The following is a 26818-nucleotide window of genomic DNA, read 5'->3' on the forward strand; positions in this document are numbered from 1 at the left end:
TCACTGTATTTTATCGAGGAAATTCACATTACAAACGGATTTTCCAACTTGGCAACGGGTTGTAGGGAAGCGTCAAAAAAAACACGTGGTGACGATTCAAAACGGGCCATTTTGCGTGTTGTTTGAAGTCAGTTGCAGTGGTTTATAGTTTGGTAGCCGACTTTGAGGACCTAAGGGTTTCACGCCCCAAGGATTGTAGACGATTCGCTCAGCCTGTTGAGTTAATCGTTTTCCAGAGGATTAGAATCATATTTTGATACCGGCTTCCAGCTTTCCTGTTGCTTCCTCAAGAATAGTAACGGCGGTTTTAATAATGATAATAGTGGGTTTTGTTAAGTGCTTACTGTGTGTCAAGCCCTGTAGTCAGGGCTGGGGGAGATAACAATACAATCAAATCTGACTCAGAACCTTTGTTTCTACCCCCGTGTTTAGAAAAGTGCCTGGCCCGTAGTAAACGCTTAACAACCACAATCGTCGTCATCATCATTGTTGTTATTTTTATCCACTGGTCTTGGGCCAAGGTGGCTCCACAGCTCAGTGGTTAGATCGCTGGTCTTGTAAACCAGGGGTCGCGAGTTCGATCGTCGCCGGGGCCTTGGCGCCTTCATTTCCCCGATTAGACTGTGAGCCCATCACTGGGGCAGGGATGGTCTCCCTCTGTTGCCTAACTGTCCATTCCAAGCGCTTGGTACGGTGCTCTGCACATAGTAAGCGCCCAATAAATACTACTGAATGAATGATAGAGCTGCTCCAGTTTGGACTTGGCCAGACATGAGATTCCGGAACCGATCTGAGATCTCGATAAACTTCTTGGGGCAGCCGGCCTTTTTCGGTAGTCACCGGAGAGGCCAGGTCTACTGAAAGCAGCGCGTCCTTTGGAAAAAGGCGACGGCCTTGGCGTTCCTCGATGTCTTTCTTCTGTGCGTATTGTGCCCCGCTGTGGCCTGCTATGGCTTTGCAATTCTGAAACTGGCTAATACGTTCCTCAGTTGTTGGTCCAAGGGGGCTCTTTGCCCACTAGCTGAAGCCCTGATACTTTCCGCGGTCACCTCTCTCTCCCCACTTCCTTCTTGAAGACGGCGGGAACGGGAGCGTCCGGGGAATCCGGTGGCATGTCCTGCGCCTCCCCTATGTGTTGGAATCCCGGCTCTGCCACTTGTCAGCTGTGTGACTGTGGGCAAGTCACTTCCCTTCTCTGCGCCTCAGTGACCTCATCCGTAAAACGGGGGTGAAGACGGTGAGCCTCACGTGGGACAACCCGACGACCCTGTATCTACCCCAGCGCTTAGAACAGCGCTCTGCACATAGTAGGCGCTTAACAAATACCAACATCATCATTATTATTATTATTATTGAGGAAGAGTCTGAGAGTTGACTAAACCGCACGCACCCTCTGTGTCTGTAGATCTCAGCTCGCCGTGGGCAGGGAATGTGTCTGTTTATTGTTACACTGTACCCTCCCAACCGCTGGGACCAGGGCTCTGCACAGAGTGAGCGCTCAATAAATAGGAATGAACGAATGAACGAACGAAGCCCCGCACATCTGGGAGCCTTACCGTTCCCCATGGCTTTGACGGCCGCGAGGCCCGGTCAGGACGAGCAACGGGTAGAACGTGGAAAATTGAAATCAGAATGCCGTGTTCCAAGCGTCTGCTTTAGCCGGTAATTTCGACCCTCTCCCTCCAGCTTGATTTTGTATCAGGGTTACTGAAATAAAGTGAAGTTGATTTCAATTTTACTACCCGCCGCTCCTCCCTGCTAGAGTCATCAAAAAGTGGAGCGATCGCAAGCAGACGGCTTCATCGGAAAAAAAGAGGAGTTCCAGCCCTGGAGGAATCCAGTGAGCTCATTTCTTTTCCCTTGGCTGCTGTGCTGCAAACTGCATCTCAGATGGCCTTTGGGGAGCCGAATACGAAAAGGACAAGTTCTCGTTGGGCAAACCGCTGTGCGCAGAGCCACGGGAGGCTCCGTTCTCTGATGCAATTCGCAAGACCGCCGGGCCGCCGTCTCTGAACGGAGCTCGGTGGTCAGTTTAGCGTGCTCGGCGGGGACGTGGCCAGGTGGCTGTCTGGGCCGCTCCCCTGGCGTGCGTCTTGGATGAGTCCGCTGGGTTTTATTTCACCGAAATGAGGCAATTGAAATAGAGATGGCCATGTACCCCGCTGGGAAAGCAACCCGAGATAATTGTTTCCCCCGGCTTTAGTTGGCAATCAGAGCGGGGGCTCTGGTTCTGGGATATCACTCTGGGTGTATAAGGGCGGGGGTGAGAACCACCCCCGGTCTCCCGGTATGGCGTCCACATTCCCCATCGCTGCCCCTTCTCTCCCTAGCTCCTATTTTCGAAGCTGGATTTTGGAAGGTTTGGTTTTCTATGGTATTTGTTAAGCGCTTGCTATGTGCCGGGCCCTGTACTCAGCGCTGGGGTAGATGCAAGCAAATCAGGTTAGACACGGTCCCTGTCCCGTGTGGGGCTCGCGGTCTTAATCCCCATTTTACAGATGAGGAAACTGAAGCACGGAGAAGTGAAGCGACTTGCCCAAGGTCACACAGCAGACAAGTGGTGGCACCGGGATTGGAACCCAGGGCCTCCTGACTACCGGGCCCAGGCTCTGTTCAGTGGGCCGTGCCGCTTCTCGTTGCTCCCAAGTCAGGCTTTTCTGAAGATCCCTACTACATCGAGCCTCACGGGCCAGATTTCCCCAAATGCCAGCTTGACCCAAAAAGCGTCTACTCGGGGGGGGTGGGTGGGGGGTGTCCCCTAAAATAATTCTCTTGGAAAATCAAAGCGCTCTTGCCCAGTTTGAGACAGGAGAGAAGGAAAGAGGCCCCAGAAGCAGCGGGGCCTGGTGGATAGAGCATGGGCCTGGGAGTCAGAGGACCTGGATTCTGATCCGTCTCTGCCACGTACCTGCTGTGTGACCTTGGGCAGATCATTTAAGTTCTCCGGGCCTCGGTTCCCTCATCTGCAAAATGGGGATTCAATACCTCTTCTCCCTCCGACTTGGACTGTGAGCCCCTTGTGGGACCTGATTATCTTGTATCTACCCCAGTGCTTAGTACGGTGCTTAACAAATACCACAATTATGATTATGATGATGATTATTCAGTCCCGAGGCTCTACTGCGTAACGCAATCCGGTCTGAGGCACTAGCCCCTGTTACAGAAAGCGATGGTTTTTCTGCTGCTGTCAGTTTGCCCGAGTAGGCTGAATCGAGTAGGTTTTTCTCTCTCCCAAAATGCAGTCTGGGTGTGCAAGGTGGTTCGCTATTGCAGTGTTCCCCTCGCAGAGCGTGGAACTTTGTTTACACACTGAATGCCGGTCTCTAAGGGATTGCTACATAGAGGAGGATGGCTTTTTATGGCATCTGTTAAGCGCTTACTATGTGGCAGGCACTGTCCTGAGCGCCGGAGTGGATACTCCGCTGCTTCTACGGAAATGTTCCGGGCACGTCACCCCTCTTTTCAAAAATCCCCGTATCCAGCAAAAACTCCTCACTATTGGCTTCGAAGCTGTCCATCCCCTTGCCCCCTTCTTGCCTCACCTCCCTTCTCTCCTTCCCCAGCCCAGCCCGCACGCTCCGCTCCTCCGCCACCGCTCGCCTCCTCACCGTGCCTCGTTCTCACCTGTCTCGCCGTCAACCCCTGGCCCGCGTCCTACCTCGGGCCTGGAACGCCCTCCCTCCGCAAATCCCTCCCTCCGCAAATCCGCCAGACAACCACACTTCCTCCCTTCAAAGCCCTTCTGAAGGCTCACCTCCTCCAAGGGACCTTCCCAGACTAAGCCCCCCTTTTCCTCAGCTCCCCCCCGCTTCCCCATCGCCCTGACTCGCTCCCTTTGCTCTACCCCCCTCCCCCACCCCACAGCACTTGCGTATATATGTACATATCTCAAATTCTCTTTGTAGTAATGCCTGTTTACTTGTTTTGGTGTGTCTAGATCTGTAATTCTATTTATATTGATGCCTGTTTACTTGTTTTGATATCTGTCTCCCCCGACTTCTAGACTATAGGCCCGTTGTGGGCAAGGATTGTCTCTGTTGCTGAATTGTTCTTTCCAAGCGCTTAGTACAGTTCTCCGCACGCAGTAGGCGCTCAATAAATACGACCGGATGAATGAATGAACGAATACAAGCAAATCGGGTTGGACCCAGTCCCTGTCCCACATGGGGCTCCCAGTATGACTCCCCATTCTACAGATGAGGTAACCGAGGCATGGAGAAGTGAAGTGACTCGCCCGAGGTCACACAGCTGACGGGTGGCGGAGCCGCGATTAGAATCCAGGTCCTCCCGACTCCCAAGCCTTTACTCGATCCACTGAGCCTCACTCCTTCTCGGGGTTATGGGCCAGAATGAAGGAGGAATTTCTGAAGTTCTCCGTCCTACTAAATGAATCACTGAAACCCTTAACGAACACCACCACCAACCCATCATACCACCGAGAAGCAGCACGTCCTAGTGGATAGAGCATGGGCCTGGGAGTCAGAAGCGGCTGGGTTCTAATTCCGGCTCTGCCGCTTGTCTGTCGTTCGTTCTTTCATATCTATTGAGCGTTTACTGGGTGCAGAGCACTGTACTAAGCACTTGGGGAAGTACAGTACAACGATAAACAGTGACACCGCCTGCCCACAACGAGCTCACAGTCTAGGGGAGGTCTCGCCGTAAACCATATAAACTGGAGTAAGCCGTGGTTATCATCAACCGTTTATTGGCACGGATGATATTCTTGACAACAGAGAGCCTGTAGAAAATCAGGAGCAAATATGGCACTCCATACTGCGTCACTAAGCATACTGTACTTGACTAGTGCAGGCTACAGAGGCGGAACGTTAGCTTTCGACACACGGCCGTCTTTCAGGTTCAGAGACGGCTCGACCGACGGTCTAAACCTTAGCAAAAGCGAGAATATGAAATTAACCTCCGCTGGGCTTCAAGGCGAATAGGCTGGTGGAGCTCGCTCAGAGATGACCTTCTCATAGGCCGGCGGTGCGTCAGGCACCTGTGAGATCAGAAGCGGAAGAGAATTTGCTCAACCGAACGGATACACGTGGGTCGGGGGACGCTCGCTAATGTCGGACCGAGGATTCTAAGGCCTTAGGCCCATCTTCCGGAAACGCATTTCACAGATCGACGAAGACTATTTCTTGAGCACTCGGCTGTGCGCAGAGCACTGAAATAAGTGCTCAAGGGTGTACAGCAGGGTCTTAGTAGACGCGATCCCTGTCCACCAGGAGCTCACAATCTCCCTCGAGCGACGGACACTAAAATTAATAATGATGATGATGACGATGGTATTTGTTAAGCGCTTACTGTGTGTCAAGCGCTGTTCTACGCAGTGGGGTAGGTACGAGCCAATCAGGTTGGCTCCCAGTCTCAATCCCCATTTTACGGATGGGGGAACTGAGGCACAGAGATGTGAAGCGACTTTCCCAAGGTGGCACGGCAGACAGGTGGCGGAGGCCGGATTAGAACCCAGATCTTTCCGACCCTCAGACCCGTGCTCTATCCCCTGCTTCTCTGCTGCTTCTCATAAAAATAAGTAAAGAAAAGGAGACGTGTCTACAAGTTAGTGTTCGTGTAATGGATGTGTACGATGCGCCCTGGAAAGTTGAGAGTATTTGAATGCTTATGCGGTGAGCAAGCGCCCAAGTGGCAGTTGAGAGGATATAAGCAGGAGAGATTAGAAATTCATCCAGAGAGGGCTCCTGCAGGAAATGCGATTTCAGAAAGGCTTTGAAGATGGGGAGAGCTGTGGACTGTCAAAGATGAAAGGGGAGGAAGTTCCGGGCTGGGGGGAGGATGTGAGCAAAAGGTCACCGGTACGAGCCGCTAGAATGAGCCACAGCCAGTAAATTAGCTCTGGAGGGATGAAGAGTGTGAACTGGGGTATAACGGGAGAAGGGAGTGGATGAGTAGGAGACAGACAGTTAACTGAATTGCTTTTAAGCCCAGTGGATGGGAGTTTCTGCTTGACGCTGAGAGGAACGGGCAACCTCTGGAGGTTTCTGAGGAGCGGGGAGATATGTGTAGAACGTTGTTTTAGAAAAATAATCCAGGCACCAGAGTGAAGTACGGACTGACCGGAGAGCGGAGAGACGAAGAGGCGGGGATATCGGCAAAGGAGGCCGATGCGGTGTTCGAGCCGGAATACGACGAGCGGCTGGACCGGAGTGGTGGTTGCTTGGATAGGAAGGAAGGGGTGGGTCTTGGGAAGGTTGGAGAGGAAGGACCAGCGGGATAAGGCAACGGACTGAATATGAGGATTGAAAGAGAGGGAGAAGTCAAAGATAATGCCTAGGTGGCAGGCTTGAGAGACGCGGAGGATGGCGGTGTGGCCAACTGTGATGGGAAAATGAGGGGGGAGAGATTTGGGAGGGAAGATGATCAGTGCAGTTTCGGACCTATTAAACTTGAGTTATCGGTGGGATGTCCGGGTAGAGATGCCCTGGAGGCAGGAAGAAATACAAGAATTCAGAGAGGGAGAGGGACCGGGACTAGTGAAGGAACCCCGGGGAATCATCTGCATAGAGATAGTAGTTGAAGCCATGGCTTTTCTCCTCAAGGAAGTGCGTATAAAGTTAGGCAAGAAGAGGACCCAGAACAGAACCCTGAGGGACATTCACAGATAGCGAGCGGGGGGCGGAGGAAGAGCCAGGGGAAGAGACCGAGAAGGAACGGCCGGAAAAGTAAGAGAAGAGCCGGGAGAGAACAGTGTCGGCAAAACCAAGCTTAGATGGCGTCTTCCGGGAGAACAGACCGTTCTACGGTGTTGAAGGCAGTCAAGGGGTAAAGGTAGAGACGAATCTACATCAACAGAGAGCACAAGCCCTCCCTTGATTCTCTCTAACCGGATTCTTAGCTGGTGCGAGCTGAGAGCAGAGCGCCACGGGGAACCAGCCGCACGACTCCCGCGTGTCAGGTAGAGGAGAGTCTGTTGTAAGCTGTGACCTTGTAAGTTCCTTATGGGCAGGGATCGTGTCTACCAACTGTATTAGATTGAACTCTCCAGAGCCCTTCCTACGGTGCTCTGCACACGGTAAGTACTCAATTGATTGAAGAATCTCCCAGGTGTGAGCCTATATTTGCATCATTTGCACATTCTGACCCTCTCCTCTCGTCTCCCTACCCCAGCCTCACAATTACTGCTGCTTTAAAAGGTAATATTTTTTTTTCCTCCTTCAAAAGTCAGTGGAGGGAACCGTGTGAGGAAATAGAGTATTTTGTTTACAAAAAATGCCACGCCAGAACTGATGGGCGTGCTCCGCTCTGTGGACGATGATGATTGGTGATGGGATCTCCAATCGGGGATGACGGATAAACCCAAGTCTTGACACATCGGGACCGAGAATTGATTCTAGTACCTGCCGGTCATGTCCCCCGCTTGGGGCAGGAAGTGCAACAAATGGGGAGGTGGGCAACAGAGTAGCAGAGCCATCTGAACCTGTCAAGTAGCAGCATTAAAAAAAGTACGCCTGGAAATAGTAAAACAAACTAAAGTGATTTTTTTTGTTGTTTTTGTCCTCCTTAGGCGAGACTCTACGCCAGTGGAAAAAGGCCAACACTTTTCCACTACAAAATTGGGGGGAAAGTGACAAGCAGCGTAAAAATCCTCTGCTTAAAATCTGCTATTCTGGAGTTCTTGTTTCAGGAACTGAAACTCTCCCTGTGGCCTGGAGAATAGAGTGTCAGAAGTTTTGGGCTCAGGTGAATGTTTCTGGTTTTTTGGGTTTTTTTACCGTTTGTTTTATTATTATTTTATTTCTCGTTTATTTTACCCTAATTTAAGCTAAAAAAAAATTATGCTACTATAAAACAACAAAATCTAGGACTTCAACATACCACGGAGCTATGGCTGCCATTTTCTGGAAAGGGCATTTTGCAGTCCAAGGGAGCACCTTCCTCACTGTGATATCTTCCCATCAGAGCACTCCCGGTGCCAGCTTGAAGGCTTTTGTACTGAAATGTAAATAAGGTGGAGTTATGTAATCGGAGAAGCGGCCAAATGAAAAAGAAGATCCGAAGGTTGAAGGGTGACTGATTTGATGCTCGCTGTGGAGACGCTGTGGTCTAACGGTCAGGAGCGGGAATCAGTATTTGAGGATTTTGTGCAGGTCTGTCAGTGACTTGCTGTGGGGTGTTTCCGCTGCAGGGCCCAAGTTTCTCCTCTCCCTCTACCCATCTCTTCTTCCTCTCCCTTTCCCCATCTCCTCTCAGTCCGTCGATCAGTCGGTGGTGGTTACTGAACAGGGCGTTGCGATAAGCGCTGGGGAAAGTATAATACAATAGTGTCGGTAGGCACGCTCCCTTTCCCTCTGATAGAAGTTGCTATGAAGCAGCCACTTCACTCCGTACCAAATCTGTTATATCTGTTAAGCACTTCCTGTGTGCCGGGCACTGTACTAAGCGCTGGGGCGGATACAAGCAAATCAGGTTGGACAGGGTCCCTGCCCCCCGTGGGGCTCACAGTCTCGCGCCCCATCAAGCGCTCAGTACAGCGCTCTGCACACAGTAAGTGCTCAGTAAAGAGAACTGAATGAATTTTACAGATGAGGTAACAGGCACAGAGGAGTGAAGTGACTTGCCCAAGTACTCTCCCCAGCACTTAAGTCCAGTGCACCGCATCCGGTAAGTGCTCAATAAATATGATTGATTATTTTAATGTCTGTAAGTTTATGTGAGCGGGGGACACATCTACCAACTCTATTATATTTTCCCTAGTGCCTATTGCAGTGCTCTTCATGCAGTAAGTGCTCAGTAAATACCACTGAATGATTGATTGATCGATCCTTCTTATCCCCACCTTTGATTTTTGTCTTATGTATTGTGGACCAGGAAAGCGTCTACTTTAATGTGATAATACTTATGTACATAGGTGTAATTTATTTATTTTTATATTAATGTCTGCCTCCCCCCCCAGCCCTCCGAGACTGTAAACTCACTGTGGGCAGGGAACGTGTCTGTTTACCGCAGACACGGGAAGCGGCGTGGCTTTGGGGAAAGAACCCGGGGGTGGGAATCAGAGGCTCCACCACTTGTCAGCTGTGTGACTTCGGGCAAGTCGCTTAACTCCTCCGTACCTCAGTTACCTCATCTGTAAAATGGGGATTATGACTGTGTGCCCCACGTGGGACAACCTGATTTGCCTCGTATCTACCCCAGCGCTTAGAAGGGTGCTTGGCACATAGTAAGCGCTTAACAAATACCATCATCATCATCATCATCATCATCATCGTTATTGTTGTTGTATCGTACTCTCCCCAGCGCTTACTGAAGTGCTCTGCACACAGAAAGTGCTCAATAAATACGTTTGAATGAATATTTGAAGTGATGATGGAGTCTCGGCGAGGGACGAGCCTCGATCCTGAGGCTTCTCGGAAACAGAGTGGCTGTTTTTGATGTTACTCGTGGTGGAGAACGCTTTGACTCGCTGGAGCGTTCCTTGGCTCGGGGGGCAGGGTCACCAACGAGCCTGTCTTAGTTTGTACCTTCCTTTGGAAAACTGTATCGTCAGTTCCCTCTGTGTTGAGTAGAGGCATGTGTTTGGCTGCTTACCTTCAGGATCTTGTAGCCGTTGCGCCTTCTGTAATACCAGCAGCCGATCAAGAGGAGAAGCCCCAGAATGACCACCAGGATGCCAAGTCCCGCAGCCCTGTCCCAAAAGATGAAAATTCATTTTGCTCATACTTCAACTTGTTGTTTATAAAACAGATGGGAAGCCCTTCTCTGCTTGTCGGCAGTCCACCAGCAACTCGACGTGTGAGTATTTCCAAACGATATACACCTGTCTACCCCCTCCCATACCAGGCCACTTCAATTTCGAGGGCTCTTCTGTCCATCCTGAGCTTCTAAAGTCTTATCCAGACATTTCCGAACTGTTTGCGTTGGACCCGTGGACGATCTCTTTAAGGTATTTGTTAAATGCTTACTGTGTGCCAGGCACTGTACTGAGTGCTGAGTAGATACAAGCTGATCAGGTTGGACATGTCCCACATGGGGTTCGCTATCTTAATCCCCACCTTACGGATGAGGTAACTGAGGCCCAGAGAAGTGAAGCGACTTGTCCGGGGTCACAGAGCAGACAGGTGGCGGAGCTGGGATTAGAACCCAGGTCCTTCTGGCTCCCAGACCCACGCTCTGTCAATAGGCCACGCCGCTTCTCAAATTAGAATGGTCCAGGGCTGGATGAGAAACCATGTGGCAGAGGAAGAAGACTGGGAAAAAAATATTGAAAACTAGCTGAGAGACATGAACTGTTCCTGATATTTTTGTATTTCCTCTCCTTTTGTCTCTCCCTGCCTCTCAGATTAGCTTGTATCCACCTCAGTGCTTAGTACAGTGCCTGGCACATAGTAAGTGCTTAACAAACACCATAATAAGAAGAATAATAGTAATTATTATCATCGTCTGCAGTCTGACCTCTCTCTCCTTTTCCTATTCCTCCTCTCCTCTCTTCCCCTCCATTCCAACTTCTCTCCTCTCTCCCGTCCCTCCTGTTTCCCTTTTTTGATGATATTTACCAAGTGCTTTCTATGTCAAACACTGTTCTGAGCGCTGGGGTAGATACAAGTTAATCAAGGTGGACACAGTCCCTGTCCCACATGGGACTCACAGTCTAAGTAGGCGGGAGCAGAGGTATTGAATTCCCATTTTGCAATTGAGTCACAGAGAACTGAGGCACAGAGAAGTCAAGTGGCTTGCTTAAAGTCACACAGCAGGCAGTGGTGGAGCTGGGATGAGAATCCAGGTCCTCTGACTCCCAGGCCCATGCCACGCCCACCGTCTCCCAGCTGCCAGGACAGAGGGAAGAAGGGAGAGAGGAAACTTCTGCTTTCTGTACCGTATCTCTCAGCTGGAGGAAAAAATCAAGGTAGCTCGCTGTTGCAAAGTGGTTCTTCCCACATATACCTCCTCCTTCAGTTCCACTACACAATAAAATCCAGGATTAGTGCTCTAGGGTTATGACCTCCCCATGACATGGGTAGCCGTCAGAGGTATTCTACGTTATTTGCCCATTTGCTCCAGCACGTGTAAGCTCCGCCAATGACGTTACTCCCCATTGCCGCAGGCAAGCCGATTCCCTCTCCGAACCTACCTCTCACTGTCTGGCTCCCTCCCCACTCACCCCAGTTCCCAGGCAGTTTCTCGTCACCTCTCCACCTTGGACCTGTACCCCCTTCTCCCCGACTGGGACAATCTCCTTACCTCAATTCAGAAATTTTCTCCTTTTCTTTTAAACTAACCCAAATAACACCAGTGGCCGCTGATACAACCTAAAGGCAGCGGCCGCGGCAAGCCAAATGAACAGGCTCCTAGCCACCACCACTCTCTCCTCTTTCCCGCTTGTGGTTCCACCTCCCCACCTTAGCCAAACTCATGGGAACAGGGAAAGGCTAGAGCAGGATGGGAGAAGGAAGGAAGGTCATACAATCCGCTCCCAAGATGCTCTCAAGACTACTACTACTACTACTAATAATGGTTTTTAAGTACTTACTAAATGCCAAGCAAGATCGAAAGTGCTGGGGTAGATAGAAACTTATGGTTGGACACAGTCCCTGTCAGCGCACGGGCCCGGGAGTCAGAAGGACCTGGATTCTAATCCCGGCTCTGCCACTTGTCTGCTGTGTGACCTTGGGTAAGTCACTTCACTTCTCCGTGCCTCATCTGTAAAATGGGGATTAAGACCGCGAGCCCTATATGGGCCAGGGACCGTGTCCAACCCGATCACCAGATATCTCAGCATGGCTCAGTGGAAAGATCCCGGGCTTGGGAGTCAGAGGTCATGGGTTCGAATGCTGGCTCTGCCACTTGTCAGCTGTGTGACTGTGGGCAAGTCACTTCACTTCTCTGGGCCTCAGTTCCCTCATCTGTAAAATAGGGATTAAGACTGTGAGCCTCACGTGGGACAACCTGATTAGTCTGTATCTACCCCAGTGCTTAGAACAGTGCTCGGCACATAGTAGGCGCTTAACAAATACCAACATTATTATTATTATTATCTACTGAAGTGCTTAGTAGCGCACCTGCACATAGTAAGCACTTAACAAATACCACTAATTATTAGTATTATTGTTATTATTATTATCACATGTCCCACAGAGTCTAAATTGGAGGGAGAGCAGGTATTTAATCTCCACTGTGCAGGTGAAGAAACCGAGGCCCAGAGAAGTGAAGGTATTGCCCAAGGTCGCACGGCAGGTAAGCGGCAGAGCCGGGATGAGAACCCAGGTCTTCTGACTCCCAGGCCTGTGGTCTATTCCACAGGACCCCGCTGCTTCCCTATCCTTCCTTCTGCCCATATTCTGGCTCCCTTGGGTTTGGCCGGGGTAAGGACACGGGACTGAAGGTGGGAAGAGGAAAGGTTGGGCGGGGGAGTAGGGTAGCTGGCTGCCGTCTTGGAGCAGCAGCTGTCACTATGGTAAGTTTGAAAAGAGGAAAAAAAACCCCCCACCAGAGCACAGGAAAGGGGAAGACTGTGGTTTGGTAGGCAAGTTTAGGGTGGAGGAAAGGGATGGCAGAAAAGCTATTGGGAGCATGAGAAGGCAGGGGGTGGGAGAGATTAAGGAAGTAAGGAATGGGGAGCGATTTGCGGTGCAATTTCACTTACCTATATGGTTATCAGTCCAACGTGTTGAAGAAGACGCCACTGTCAGTCAAGTTAACCTATGGGTGCGTGTGCGGCTGGAAAGGGGAATGCGGGACCACCCCCAAGTCCCAACCACACTGTGCACACACCGACGCCGGCCGTCGCTAGGCTGCCATTTGTTGCTGCAAAGCCTTCTGGCCTCTTGATCCTTACGAAGCTCCTGTTCAAATAGAGCTGCTCCTTCCTTAACCGCATTGCGCCACACTGGTCTACCTGTGGCGGTGGACTCCCGGTTTTCAGCTGAGATGCGGCGTTGTCCAAGGCTTTATTTACTGCGTCTTTGAACGTTTCCTCCGTCTTCCTCTCTTTCAGGTTCCCAATTTCAACTCTCCAATCAGCAGCTGTTTCGATACCCTGGTGATGGCCGTTCTCCTCATTCGTCTCCTGCACTGCAGCTGAACTGAAGTGAGCAAAGCTTCGATGCGGGGAGACTGACCTCGTTCTGAGACTTGGTTGGTTGCGGTCCCGTCTTGCCATTTTAGGTTGAGCGTAGCCCGTCGACGTACTGCCTGGAGGAAGCAGCACGGCAGTGGAAAGAGCTTGGACCTGAGAGTCAGAGGACCTGGGTTCTAATCTCGGCTTTCTGCGTGACCTTGGGCAAGCGTAACTTCTCTGTGCTGCAGTTCTGTTCTCCATCCTCCTTTGACTGCGGGACAGGGACTATGTCCAACCTAATTCACTTGCATCTACCCCCGTGCCTAGAAGAGCATTTGACACGTGGTAAGCGCTTAACAAATACCAATAAAAAAAAAAGAAAGTCAGGTCTCTCAGTCATGGAGAAGATTTGGACACCTCTGTAGTCCTTTAGTTTGGGCTGAAACCCAATAACAACACACTGCCACAACACTCCGTGTAACAGTCTCCTAAAGGATGTGTTAGTCTTCCTGATTTGATTTACTACTTCCTTGTCATTTGTTGGTCAGCGCGCTGCCTAAGTAACCGAATCCTGGGCCAGCGATTAGCTCTCCGTTGCCAATATAGATTATCGGAGGTGGTATTTGATTTTCTTGGTGCGGGCTGAAGCATCACCTCGATTTTTTTAGGCCGATCATCAGCCCGCAACGCTTGACTGATTTGACAAAGTGGTTCGCAATGATTTGCATGTCGCCTCCCGGGGGTGCCTCGAGGGCGCAGTCATCTGCCAAAGCGATTCTTGAATGACTGTCTCTAGTGCTGGGGAGGGTGCCTGGTGGTTGGTTGAGTTGGAAGAGTTTCCCAGAGGAGAGGAAGTGGATTCTAACACCTGCGTTTAGGTCGCTTGTGGCATCCAGCGCTTAATACAGCGCCTGGCACAGAGTAAGCGCTTAACCAAAGACCATAATTATTATCCTGTAGCACGGCTGCATAGAACGAGCGGAACAGGACCAGCCCCACTGCTACTGCTCATACTCTCCCAAGTGCTTAGTACAGTGCTTTGCACGTGGTAAGGGCTCAATAAATGTGATGGAATGAGCGAATGGATGAATGAACATCCCTGCTGATCCATTGGAAGAGGAGAATGGCTCAGGCAGGGCACTCTGGGCTGGATCCGGCCAGCCGTACCCTCATGAAATAGTAATTGTACGTATCAGCGATAATGGCATTCGTTGAGTGCCGTGCGCCAAGCGCCCTACTAAGCACTGGGGTAGATACAAGATCATCAAGTTGGACACCGTTCTCAGAACCCTGATGAACTTTCCAGGGCAGCCACATTTTTTGACTACTACTTGTTAAACGCTTCCTATGTTCCAGGCCCTGTACTGAGTGCCAGGGTAGATGAAAGATCATTAGTTCGGACACAGACCCTGTCCCACGTGAAGCTCACGGTCTAAACTGGAGGGAGGACGATTTAATCCTCATTTTACAGATGAGGTAACTGAGGCATAGTGAGGTCAGAGTGACTTGCCCAAGGTGACAGTGCAGATAAGTGATGATTAGAACCCAGGTCCTTCTGACTCCTTGGCCACTGCTCTTTCCACTGGGCCATGCTGCTTCTGAGCAATTTCCAGAGTCCAGGTCGACCAATAGGGTCGAATGGTTTGGTCAAGGACCGTGAAAGCGGTGTACAGGTCCTGGTGGTGTTCCTGACACTTTTCTTATATCCGATGTGCTGCAAAGGCTCCGTCCGCTGTGATTACTGAAGCTTTTGACCAGTGATATCCTTCAGTAGCTGATCTTCCAGGAATGCTCTGGCTAGGATCCGGCCGGCAATGGAGAGGAGGGAGATAGATGCCCTCGTAACGGCCACAATCTGATCTTTCCCCTTTCTTCTTGAAGATGGCGGTGACAGTGACATCTTTGAGATCATGTGGCAGCTCCATTTTCCATGCATTGAGGACAGGTTTATGTGTTTAAGCAGAGTGTCCTTCCATGATTCTAAGTCTCGACGAGTATGCCATCAAGACCAGGTGCTGGGCTATTTATCATGGCTCTGACTGCTGCTGTAGTGCTTACCTGTGGTGCCTACCTACTTACCTGAATATATGTGTGTGTGTGTGTGTGTGTGTATATATACATATATATATATATATATGTATGTATATATACACACATATAGCGGCCCTTCATTTTCAAAGATGATGCTATAGACGGTAAGATCCCGTAGGCCTCAGCTGTCGTGTCGGGGCTGGTTCTGGAATAGAACTGACTATTTACATGTAAGTCTATGGGCCAACATACCCCATGACATAACCACGTTTTACAGGAATGTGACCCGGTTTTATCATGGGGTAAGTCCATATAGTGCTCTTCTAGGCTAGTTGTTCCAGAAAGATAATCTAACCTCCCCGCAAACTTTGCTTCCGCTTTTCCTCCGGATGAGTTATTCAGTTTTTCCCTGTGAGAATTATTATTACTGACCTGAATTTTGCAGCTTCCCCAATTTCAGTCAGCATTTCCTGTTCACCTTTCCCTCCCTGGTCTATAATATCATTTTACTACAATATTTTTGGGTTGTCGGGTTTTTTTTCAACATGGAATTTCTCCCCACAGGAATTTCATCCTCCTCTTCTTGCTTGGTAAGATTTTTATGTTATTGCTGCTTATTCGTTCATTCATTCATTCAGTAGTATTTATTGAGCCCTTACTATGTGCAGGGCACTGTACTAAGCACTTGGAATGTACAATTCCACCCCTCAAATGCAGCACCACATCCGCCCTCCCCAGAATTTCCTTTAGAGTTTACAGCTCAGCAAGCATCGTATCCCACTGGTCTTCTTTCCTCCATCATCGCCGATTGTATCAAGAGCCTCGCCAGTTTTGAGGCTTCGTGCATTCACCCACTTTAAATTGGTGTCCTCCACAAGCAGCAAGAGTTACATTTATTCTGAAACGAAGCTTCGTTAGATGCCTCGTGGTTACACACTTGGGGATCCTCTCAAAAGAAAGTCCTACAACTCTGTTCTTGAGGGAGATAAATGACAACCACTTTCACCCACGGCCGTTTTTAGGCGTATTCCGTGTAAGAGGCTTTGAATAAAATTTGGGGTGGCGCCTTGTGGAAGAGACTTGGGAATGCTTTTGAAAGAAAGCCCCGTTGCTGTATACCCGATACCTGAAATAAATCGGCTGACCCAATCAACTCTTTTCACAGACGAGCATTTATAATCACCCTAAAGTAGGTCTAGAGGCCCCAAAAGTATGCAGATATTTTGGCTCTGTATGTTCTGTACGTTTCCTCTCATCTGCCAATCTCCCCATTTGATGGGAAGTCGAATGGGCCCTCCTCATCGAGCTCGAGTGCCCCATTGAATTTTCTCCAGCTCCATCCTGTCCCGGAACCACCTCCCTCCTGTCTCGGGCCCAGGTTTTCCTACTCACCGGCTTCTCTGCGCTGTTTTAAAAGCATTCTATCATTTTTTCCTTTTTAGTGCCAGCAGCCAGGTGTCATTTTGGCCTCGGGTAGAGACCTATCCGTTCCGCTTCTCCTCAAAAGCCCCCCAGTCCCTAATGTTCCTCAACCTCTCCTCTTTGCACCAGCATCTCCACTCGGCAAAAGCCTTCATCATCTTGAACTGCCAGTGCCCTTGACTTGTTTAACAATTACAAACCGATTTCCTAGGAAAAAGGGCAGTTTCCAAGAGATTGGGAAGGCATCAAGTAGCTCTGTGCCAAGAAGATAGCAGGTAGCAGAATTCGAGTTCGGTTTCATCTGAAGTGAATCTTTACCACCCCCACCTCCTGAGGCATTACTCAGGGGGAGGCCACAGTGGGCATCAGAATCTCGGGTAGGGTAAGGCACGACTTCTAGACTGTCATCTCCCCCTCTAGACCGTAAGCTCGTGGTGGGCAAGGAATGTGTCTACCAACTCTGTTGTATTGTACTCTCCCAAGCGCTTAGTACATTGCTCTGGCTGCGGTAAGCGCTCAGTAAATACGATCGATTGATTGACCTGCCTACACGAAGCACTTGAATCACTCAAGCGCTTGAATCAAGTTGGATCGATCAGTCGTATTTACTGAGCGCTTACTCTGTGCAGACCACTGTACTGAGCGCTTGGGAGAGTACAACGTAACCGAGTTGGCAGGCACGTTCCCTGCCCACAGAGAGCTAGCAGCAGCAGCCGCCACGGCAAGATCGGCAGGGACCGTAAGGCTCCCTGAAATACGAAGGGCTGGAGAAGAATTAAGGTGAGGATAGGGAATGAAGTGTGATTGACTGAAAACAGGGAGACTTGATCCTCAGCCTCCGAGCCATTCGCCGCTCTCCTCCAAGATATCTGAGGCCACTCCTCCGATACCCCTATGGCCAGCTTTTTTGACGGCTTCAACCTTCCAGGCTCATTTCTGCCCTAATGCTCTATTCACTATAGTCGGTCAGAGACGCGTAACAGCGGTAGGCTATAATTACGCACGTAAGGACTCCGCGTTCGAGGACGTCTCGTTACCGCATAGCAGATAGGAGAGTGCCTAATACCAACCTAAAGGAGACTTGAAATTTCATCTTGTCTGAATTGGGGTAAGAAATAAATGGGCCTATCTGGGAGGAGGATCGAGAAACGTCTAAAAGCCTGAAGGTCTTAATGTCAGCAGTAGGGAAAACTCCTTAATAGAGAGTCTGTGGTAGTAGCAATCTTATTTTTAAAGCGCTTCCTGTGTGCAGAACACCGTACTAAGCAAAGAGAAGGGGAAAATTGGAGGTAAGAGGGAAAACCTCTCCATGTGAGAGTGGGGCTCTGATTTGTGGTAAGAGCTCTGGAGGGCTTGCCTTTTATTTTGCTCCCTTCCCTTCTCGATTCCCTCTCCCTGCCCATTCTCTAAAGAGAATGGTTTTTGATCTAGGTCGAGTGTTGTGTTGCTAGGGAAAACAAGGACTTTGAAAAGCTTCAGGGCTTTGTCCTCATTGTGTTTACATAGACAACAAGGTGTATATGTGGAGGGTGGGGGGACGGGGAGGGAGTCCTTTAGGGTATTTCTGTTCTAATCATAAAATGAGAGCCGAGAGAAACCTTAGACAGACTACATCAGGTCTAGCCAGCTCCCTGCTTCAAGGCAAGTGAATAACTACATCATTCGGGCAGCTGGGGGTCTACGCCTTGTATTAAGAATTTCAGGGATAAAGACATCACCACTGAGAAGCAGCATGGCCTAGTGGCGAGATTTCAGGCCTGGGAGTCAGAGGAGCCGAGCTCTGGTCCCACCTGCGCCATTTGCCTGTTATGCGGCCTTGGGCAAGTCACTTCCCTTCCGGCCGGGGAAGGGGTCTGTTTACTGGCATATTGTACTCTCCCAAGCACTTAGTACAGTGATCCACACACAGTAAGCACTCGAGAAATACGATCGAATGAATGAATGAATGAACTTCTCTGTGCCTCAGTTCCCTCCCCTGCAAAATGGGGATTCAGGACCTGTGCCCCTCCTACGTAGACTGTAAACTGTAAGCCTCGTGTGGGACCTGATTGTCTTGTATCTGCCCCAGTGCTTAGTACAGTGCCTGACCCCTAGTAAGGGCTTAAGAAATAACCACATTTATTATTATTAACCTTACGAACTTCCCTTGGCAACTCATGCCAGTGTTTTAGCACCACTGTAATCCTGCAGTTCTGTATGTCCAGCTGAAGCCTCTTCTGCTTTAATTTAAGATTACTTTCTCTTGTTCAGCTCTCAGTGGTCTTGGGCTGGAAGGCAGCTAAATCCCCTTCTTAGATTTCTCAGCTATTCAACTTCAACCCTGCCCAAGTTAGTTTCATCAGCAAATTTACTGAGCCTGGTCTCCGTTCAACATTTAAGTGATGACGGAATCCCGTGGTCGCTGGACTCGGAACATACGAATATCCTGGATGATTTTTCTTAAGTTTTTACCCTCCTCCTAAGACTAACGTGGATCTTGCCAGAAATAGAGGCATTTGGATGGTATAGAGCCGTTAGAGTTAATGGTACCTGCGGCTTCTTGTCATTTGAATAGTGGCATTGGTTAAGCGCTTGCTACGTGTCAAGCACTGTATTAAGCGCTGGGGTGGATACAACGTGATCGGTCAGGTCAGCCACAGTCCCTGTCCCACACGGGGCTCATAGTCTAAGGGGGAGGGAGAACAAGTATTGAGTCCCCATTTTACAGATGAGAAAACTGAGGCCCAGGGGAGTTCACTTGCCTAAGGTCACACAGCAGGCATGTGGCTTCTTGATAAAAAGAAAAAATATCTGGAGCTGCAGTTTTAAAAAAATTCATTCAGCTGACTGGAGCCTCCAAACTATTCAGGGAGTCTCTGTCCTATCTTTGGATTTTACCAGAAATCACGCGTGGTGAGACAGAAACAAGAGCCCCCTTCTTAGAGATCTTCCTGAAGGCAGGAGCTTTGGTGTCATGAGCCAAGTGCTTTGAAGAAGGACTTCAAAGTGACTCCCGTTTCAAAATGGCCAGAGCCACTTCAAGCCAACTACCCAGAACACCTTTAGGTGGCTGTGATTCTGTGAAGTTATAGAGTTGGAGTAGGTTCCCAGTAATGCTTCTTCTTGTCGAGGATGATGAAAGCAGACCTAGCTAGGAAGAAGAAGGATCCAGAATTTGCGACTCTCCAGAGTTAGCCCAAGCCTGTTTGACAGGCTTAGGGAGGCAAGGGAGGTCACGGGATGCTGAAAATAGCCCTTTGATTCGGAACATAACCGAACAGCACTGTGACCGATCGGAGTTTCACATCTCTCACGTGACCCAGCCCCGTGACGACTCACTAGGGAAATTGTCCTTCTTGTTATAATGTACCCATGGTCTTGGATCGATAAGTAAAGTTGAGATGCCCCCCCACACACACACACAAACACACACACACACGCACACTGCCAAAATGCCGTTAGACGCTTGAGTTTAGGTTAGTTTTAAGCTTACTCTTCGGGCGTAATATAGGAATATCCCTTCTTTCTCTTGAGGTAGCCATCTGAGAAGTAGGAATTTCCGGCTGGCATCTTGTGGGATCAGACTCTAGGGAACCTGACAAGAAAGGTGACATTAGGTTTGAATGAAAGTAGGTAACATTAGGGTTCCCCCCGCTGAGGAAACTGAGGCCCAGAGAAGTTAAGGGACTTGCCCAAGGTCACACAGCAGCCAGATGGCAGAGCCGGAATGAGGTCCTCTAACTCCCAGGCCCATTATCAGTTCCACTAGGCCACGCGGCTTCTCTACGGTCTCTGGGCTGTTGACTTGCAAATCTACCTCACTAGCCCTGACCTCTCTCCTTCTCCGTATGGTACTTTCCTCTTGCCTCCGGGGCATCCCTACATGGGTATCTCAATGGTTCCGGTGACAAGTTCAACATGTCCCAAACTGAATTCCTCATCTTCCCTCCAAATCTTCTGCTCCGCCTAACTTTCCCATCACGGGACTGTAAGCTACTTGAGGTCCCAGCACTCGTCACATTTGGTAATAACGATTCATATTATGGTACTTGTTAAGCGCTTACTCTGTGTCAAGCACTGTTCTAAATGCTGGAGTGGTTTCAAGGAAATCAGGTTGGACACAGACCCTGTCCCGTATGAGGCGCGCAGGCTAAGTAGGAGGGAGTAGGATTTAATCTCCATTTTACAGGTGAAGAAACTGAGTCACAGAGATGTTAAGTGACTTGCCCCAGTCACCCGACAGACCAGCGGCGGAGCCAGGATTAGGACGCGGGTCTTCCGACTTCCAGGCCTGTGTTCTTTCCACCAGGCCGTGCTGCTTCCCCCTCTCATTTCCCCACGCACCCAGGTTTTCATCGGTTGCGAATTGCAGTGAACTGTCACGGGAGGAAATTCCGGCTCCTGACGCAAGCAGCGTGGCTCAGAGAGAAGCAGCGTGGTTCAGTGGAAAGAGCCCGGGCTTGGGAGCCAGGGGTCGTGGGTTCTGAGCCCCGGCTCCGCCGCTTGCCAGCTGCGTGACTGGGGGCGAGTCACTTCATTTCTCTGTGCCTCGGTTCCCTCATCTGTAAAATGGGGATTAAGACTGTGAGCCCCACGCGGGACAACCTGATCGCCTTGTATCCCCCCCCAGCTTTGCACCTAGTAAGCGCTTAACAAATACCACCGTTATTATTATCTTTATTAGTCTTAAATCCCACCGTCTTGCTTCAGGGCTTACTTGAAACCTGAGGTGCTTTCCAGGTCATCATGCCTGCCCCTGGGGAACAGATCTGTCCTGAGGGTTTCCTTCCTGCAGGGATGAGGCAGGAAGGTAAGGAGGAGAGAGAAAGAGGTTGTGATCGGCTAAGGGACGTCTCAATTCTACTGGGACTGATAAAGTCCACCCCTAAATCCATAAGACTAGGGTTGGCAGCTTTCAGTTTTAAAGATACGGGGCCCTGGCTGTAGTGGCAGAAAGCTAGGGCTCGTGTCACCCAAATACGCGACAGATACGTATCGCCGCCCAGTAGACCTTTCTAAGCAAATGGATCAAAGCGGTGAAATAAAGGATCCACTGCGTGACTCAGTGGAAAGAGCCCGGCCTTGGGAGCCAGAGGTCGTGGGTTCTAATCCTCGGCTCTGCCGCCTGTCAGCTGCGTGACTTTGGGCGAGGCGCTTCACTTCTCGGTGCCTCGGTTCCCTCATCTGTAAAATGGGGATGAAGACTGTGAGCCCCACTTGGGTCAACCCGATCACCTTGTATCCCCCTCCAGCGCTTAGAACGGTGCTCTGCGCATAGTAAGCGCTTAACAAATACCGTCGTCATTATTATTATTATTATGACTGGTATTTATTAAGTGCTTACCGTGTGCCGAGCACCATACTGAGCGCTTGGATGGGGTCGCTCATTGGCGTTGGCCCCAAGGGGGAAATGGAGCCAAGGCCGCCAGGGCTTTCCAGCTGTGGGGGCTCAAAGCCGTTGTTTTCACCTTAGCAATGCTTTGGTTTTCCTTCATTGCAGGATCCAGCAAACTCTGAATTTCCAAGCAGAGTTGAAATAAACCCCAAATTGGGACAGATCCTTTAGCTCTTCAAACCCCCAAGATTATAAACTACCCAAGGGCAGGGACTGAATCTAATTCATATCTCTAGGCTCTGGCGTAATGGATAGAGCCCAGGCCTGGGAGTCAGAAGGTCACGGGTTCTAACCCTGGCTCCGCCACTTGTCTGCTGTGTGACTTTGGGCGAGTCACTTCACTTCTCCGTGCTTCAGTTACCTCATCTGTAAAATGGGGATTGGGACTGCGAGCCCCATGTGGGACGGGGACTGCGTCCACCCCGATTTGCTTCTATCCACCCCAGCGCTTCGTACGGTACCTGGCATATAGTAAGCGCTTAACAAATACCATAATTATCATTACTATCCTGGTGCTTAGTACAGTGCTCTGCACACAGTAAGCACTTAATAAATAACATTCCTATATTATAATGTACGCTCCCAAGCTCCTAATACAGTACTTGGCACGCAGTGACGTCATGCTTTGAAACTCTTGCACTACAAGGTCGAAATTGGGATTGCTTAGCCCCATAACACCGGCTGATTTACCTCTAAGACCTAAATTGGCCTTTCTGCATTTAGAACGATCCAAAGGAAAATGTGGAATTAGAAACTCCACCCAGGACCCAGTCCACTGCTCCGCGAAGGCCCCGGGAATCATGGGCGAACCAGCTTCCCAAGCAGGATGATAGCCAAAGTTTGAGATTCAAATAATAGAACACACTGGAAAGAATACCAACGTGGAGGTTTACGGAATGATCTTTTAAGTCACTGAGGATGAAAACTGCAAATGATCACCAGAAACCGGCCATCGGCCACTTGCCCTCACGGCCACCTTAAGACTTTGCTCAAGGGAAATACCCGCTTCGGCCTCCCCTGCTTGCTCCCATCTCCCTACTTAGCGTTCTCTGTTATTACCCAGCTGAGGGGCTCTAGCTGTGTCACGCTGTGAAAATGAAATTGGGGGAAGTCCTGGGGGGCTGGGCCCTTGGCAAATGCCAGACCTCACCACATAGCTCATTAGCAGAGTCACCCCAAATTTAATGCTTCTCTTTCCCGGTCTTGTAAGCTCATTCCTGTACCTGAAAAGGGGCTCTTTCACAGCACCCAGGCTAATGACGGGTTAAACCTGAGAGCTGGCAGAGCTCAGGGTGGGAAATGTGGTCATGTGAGGGGCCTGCACCTTTCAACACTCATCTGCAGAGCCAGCAGAACAATTCAAGCTTTCCCCCACCCCCCCTTCTCTCTCTCAGGCATTTTCCTTCTCTTTCCTTTGACCACGTGAGGGCCGGTACTCTTCAATGATCAGACGGATGCAGAAAGTTTTTTACAATGTCTTAATCAGAGGGAAGGGGTTTCGAAACAAGAAATCGACCAATGTGAATCAGTTTATCTGAGCATTTGAAACCTAGTTTCTCCATCTCAGCTGAAAAACAATTATCCAGTTCTACTTGTAAATCTCCACTGGGTAGCATGATGCTGAATCCTAGAAACCATTGTTCGAAAGACAATGCGCTAAATTGAATAAATATTAATGGTACTCAATTGCACTGCTAAACCTGCACTACCAACCTAGCTATGTGAGGTAGAGTACATTCCTGTTACAATGAAAAAACGTGCTCCCTCCTGAACAAAGAGACACTTGTCTTTTGAATGGCGCAAGATGCAGATGGGAGCGGTCTCCGTCGGCAAAGCAGCGGCGTCGGTCTGAGTGACCCAGATAATTAAGGCAGAAGTGGTGCTAATCCTGAATTATCCAGATCATTCCCTCAGTCCCTTTACTCTGCTTGGCCCATTGAAGCCTATCGATCTTATTCACTGAGCGCTCACTATGAGCAGCCCCCTCTCAGGGTCGCACCGGAAGAGGGTCCGGTACTCTAACGGTCTCGGCCACGGGGAGGGAGAATCAAGAAGAGGCCTACCCGTTTCCTTCCTAGCCTGGGCAGGGGCTAACGAGTGGAAGGCCATCTGCTACAAGTCAAAAGTCACCCGTGCCGGGCAGCAGCGGCGTGGGAGAGAGTCAAGGACGGAGACTCAAGTTTACTGGACCGAAGGAGGCAATGGCAAACCGCTTTCGGATTTTGACAGAGAAATTCTACGGATCCACAACCGGGACGATTGCAGATAGAGGTGGGGCGTTCTGGGAGAGACGTGTCCATCCCTCGCTGCGAGTCGGAGTCGACTCGACGGCATAAGACAGGACTGTGAGCAGAGCACTGTATTAAGCATTTGGAAGAGTGCAGTATAATAGAGTTGGTAGACACATTCCCCGCCTACAGCCAGCCTACAGTTCGGGGTGGGGGAGGGAGACAGACATCGACATACGTAAATTACAGATCTGTACATAAGTGCTTGTGGGGCTTGCAGGGAAGGAGGGGAATAAAGGGATCAAATCCGGTCACCAAATGAGAAAGGGAAAGTTTTGCCAGTAAGCAGCATCTTCAAAGTGAAAGGTTGTGAGAGAAATGGCCATGCAGAAGAGAACCTACGCCACCAGGCAAGGCCACGGGAGGAAAGACCGAGGAAGTTCTGCAAGGCCCATATCCATCTTCTCAAATCTAGCGTCGGAGGAAAACCTCGGGCAAGCGATGAGGCAAGACACTTACCTTTCTTGCAGATGTGCACTCCGTTGGTTAACTGGCGGTGTGTGGTAATCCGTCCTCCCTTTCTTAATCTAGTTCTTTTCTGGTCTTTAGTCCCATGACTATCACGGGTTTGGATTCCTGGTGGTGCAGCCCGTGATCGCTCTAATTGGCGTGAAAGGAGCCAAGTGAGGGTTACTTTTGCCTTTCCACTGCTTTTCTTTCTCTGACCATCTCCCTTCTTCACCACAGCCCTATAGACCTTTCTATCCGTCCTTTGCCTCCCCTAACTATTTTACAAGGCTCACGCTCCCCCGAGTTTCCAATCAAGTACTCTCCTGAAATTCTTCTCTGGACTGTCAATGGGACGTCATGGTCCTCGTACCCCAGCCTACCCAACACAGGGGAGCTTTAAGAAGCCCAAACCCTTTGAAAACTTCTTTTTTGGAAAAAAAACCACATCCTGTTCATCCCCGTTCCTGTCCCTGCGGCTTTGGGGAGATATCAAACCACATCCTGTTCATCCCCGTTCCTGTCCCTGCGGCTTTGGGGAGATATCTCACCCCTCAACAATTTGCTCCTAGCTGGACCCCGCCACCCCACTCCCCAAACCCCTGTCCTTTTTTATTTTTTCCTAAAAGCAAGCCCCACACTCCTGCCCCATCAGTACTGTGTTTGGCCTCTCCCTCAGACCGCCCCCCCCCCCCCCCCCGGCAAGCCACAAGGTGGGACAGGAGAGAAGAGGGGAAAGAGAGCGGCTGATGAAGATAGGCCCAACGGGGAGGGTGGGGCTTTAAAAAAAAGCAGATAGGTTCAGTAATGTGGGGCTGGTTGGGAGCAGGGGTGAAGGCGTCTCCCCTGCAGAGAGTGGGGGTGGGGTGGGGAACACGTTTGAAAATGGAGTAGTGTACCAAAAAGGGTTGGAGTGGAGGACAGGGAGAGTGGAGATGGCAGGAAAAGGGGAAGTGTGGGGCAAGTTAAGAAACAAAATTGCTGTGCAAGTCAGAGCTGACTGCAGCAAAGGGCTCCTCTAACAATGGCATTTTTTTTATGATATCTGTTAAGCGCTAACTCTGTGCCAGGCCGAGGTAGATACCTCAAGCTGGACACAGTCCATGTCGCCCAAGAGGCTCATGGTCTTAATCCCCATTTTACGGGCGAGGTGACTGAGGCACAGAGAAGTGGAGCGACCTGCCCAAGGTCACCCAGCGGACAAGTAGCAGAGCCGGGATAAGAACCCACATCTTCTGACTCCCAGGCCAGCGCTCTAGCCAATTGGCCACGCTGCTTTTATCGTGGCCACTGGAGAAGTGGCCAGGATTATACAAAATGGTAGTTGTACTGTTATCACGTTGCACTTCCTGCCCGGCCAAACTGGGGTGACGTTACATGCGTCTCCTTGTTCTGAATACAGGAGGGCCATCAATGGCCGCCCTGGCGGGCCAGGAGAGAGGAGTTTGAGAATGGCTCACCCTCGTCCCCCCTGCCCCATCTGGTGAAATCACATACTGCTCTGCCTCAGCCCACAAAGGGCCCAACCTGGGAATGGAGCCACAGGCAGCTTGAATGGGTTATCCGTGGGTTCCAGTTCAAGCACATCAACTGGAATTGTTCAGCCACTTACTTCACGCTGAACACTTCAGACTGCCTCACGTTCCCTCCTGAATCCTCTCCTCCCCCAGACTTTCCCATCAGCGTACACAGCACCACCCTCCTCCCCACCTCTTGAGCCTGTAACTTTGACACGATCCTCCTCTTCTCCCTCTCTTTTTCAAGCCCCGTAGTCAGTCTGCCACCAGATCCTGTTGATTCAAGCAGAAATTCCTGACCGTTGGTTTTAAAGCACTCGATCTGCACTTATCCTTTCTCTTCTCTCACTACACCCATCTTGCACTTTTCGTTCCTCTCAGGCCGACCTCCTCACTGTGCCTTGTTCTCCTCTTTCCCGTCACCGGCCTCTTGCTCACATCCTGAGTCTTGCTTGGAAATGCTTCCCTCTTCATATCTGACAGACCTCACCTTCCCTCATTTTTGAAATCCTTCTGGAATCGCATCACCTCCAGGAGGCTTTCTCTGATTTATTTCTCCTTTGCCCATGACACTGACGCGCACATCTTTATACTCACCCATTTCCCCTACTAGACTGTAAACTTGCTTGAAGGCAGGGATCACATCTACTAACTCTGTGGTACTCTTCCAAGCACTTAGTACAGTGTTCCGCACAGGATAGGTGCTCTATAAATACTATTGATT

The 26818-nt window shown here is 50.1% G+C and overlaps 1 protein-coding gene across 1 annotated transcript; it reads right to left on the reverse strand.

Moving 5' to 3' along the window:
* Positions 1-4687: 4687 nt before the first annotated feature.
* MLANA (melan-A) lies at positions 4688-24952 on the reverse strand. Its single transcript, XM_029055882.2, has 5 exons — positions 24590-24952; positions 19941-20042; positions 9550-9646; positions 7837-7953; positions 4688-4996 (listed from the first exon to the last, which is right to left on the reverse strand). The coding sequence occupies exons 2-5, from the start codon at positions 20015-20017 to the stop codon at positions 4928-4930; spliced, it is 360 nt and encodes a 119-aa protein (XP_028911715.1). The 5' UTR covers positions 20018-20042; positions 24590-24952; the 3' UTR covers positions 4688-4927.
* Positions 24953-26818: the final 1866 nt, after the last annotated feature.

Source organism: Ornithorhynchus anatinus, chromosome X5 (genome assembly GCF_004115215.2).
Source record: "Ornithorhynchus anatinus isolate Pmale09 chromosome X5, mOrnAna1.pri.v4, whole genome shotgun sequence".
Lineage (NCBI taxonomy): Eukaryota > Metazoa > Chordata > Mammalia > Monotremata > Ornithorhynchidae > Ornithorhynchus > Ornithorhynchus anatinus.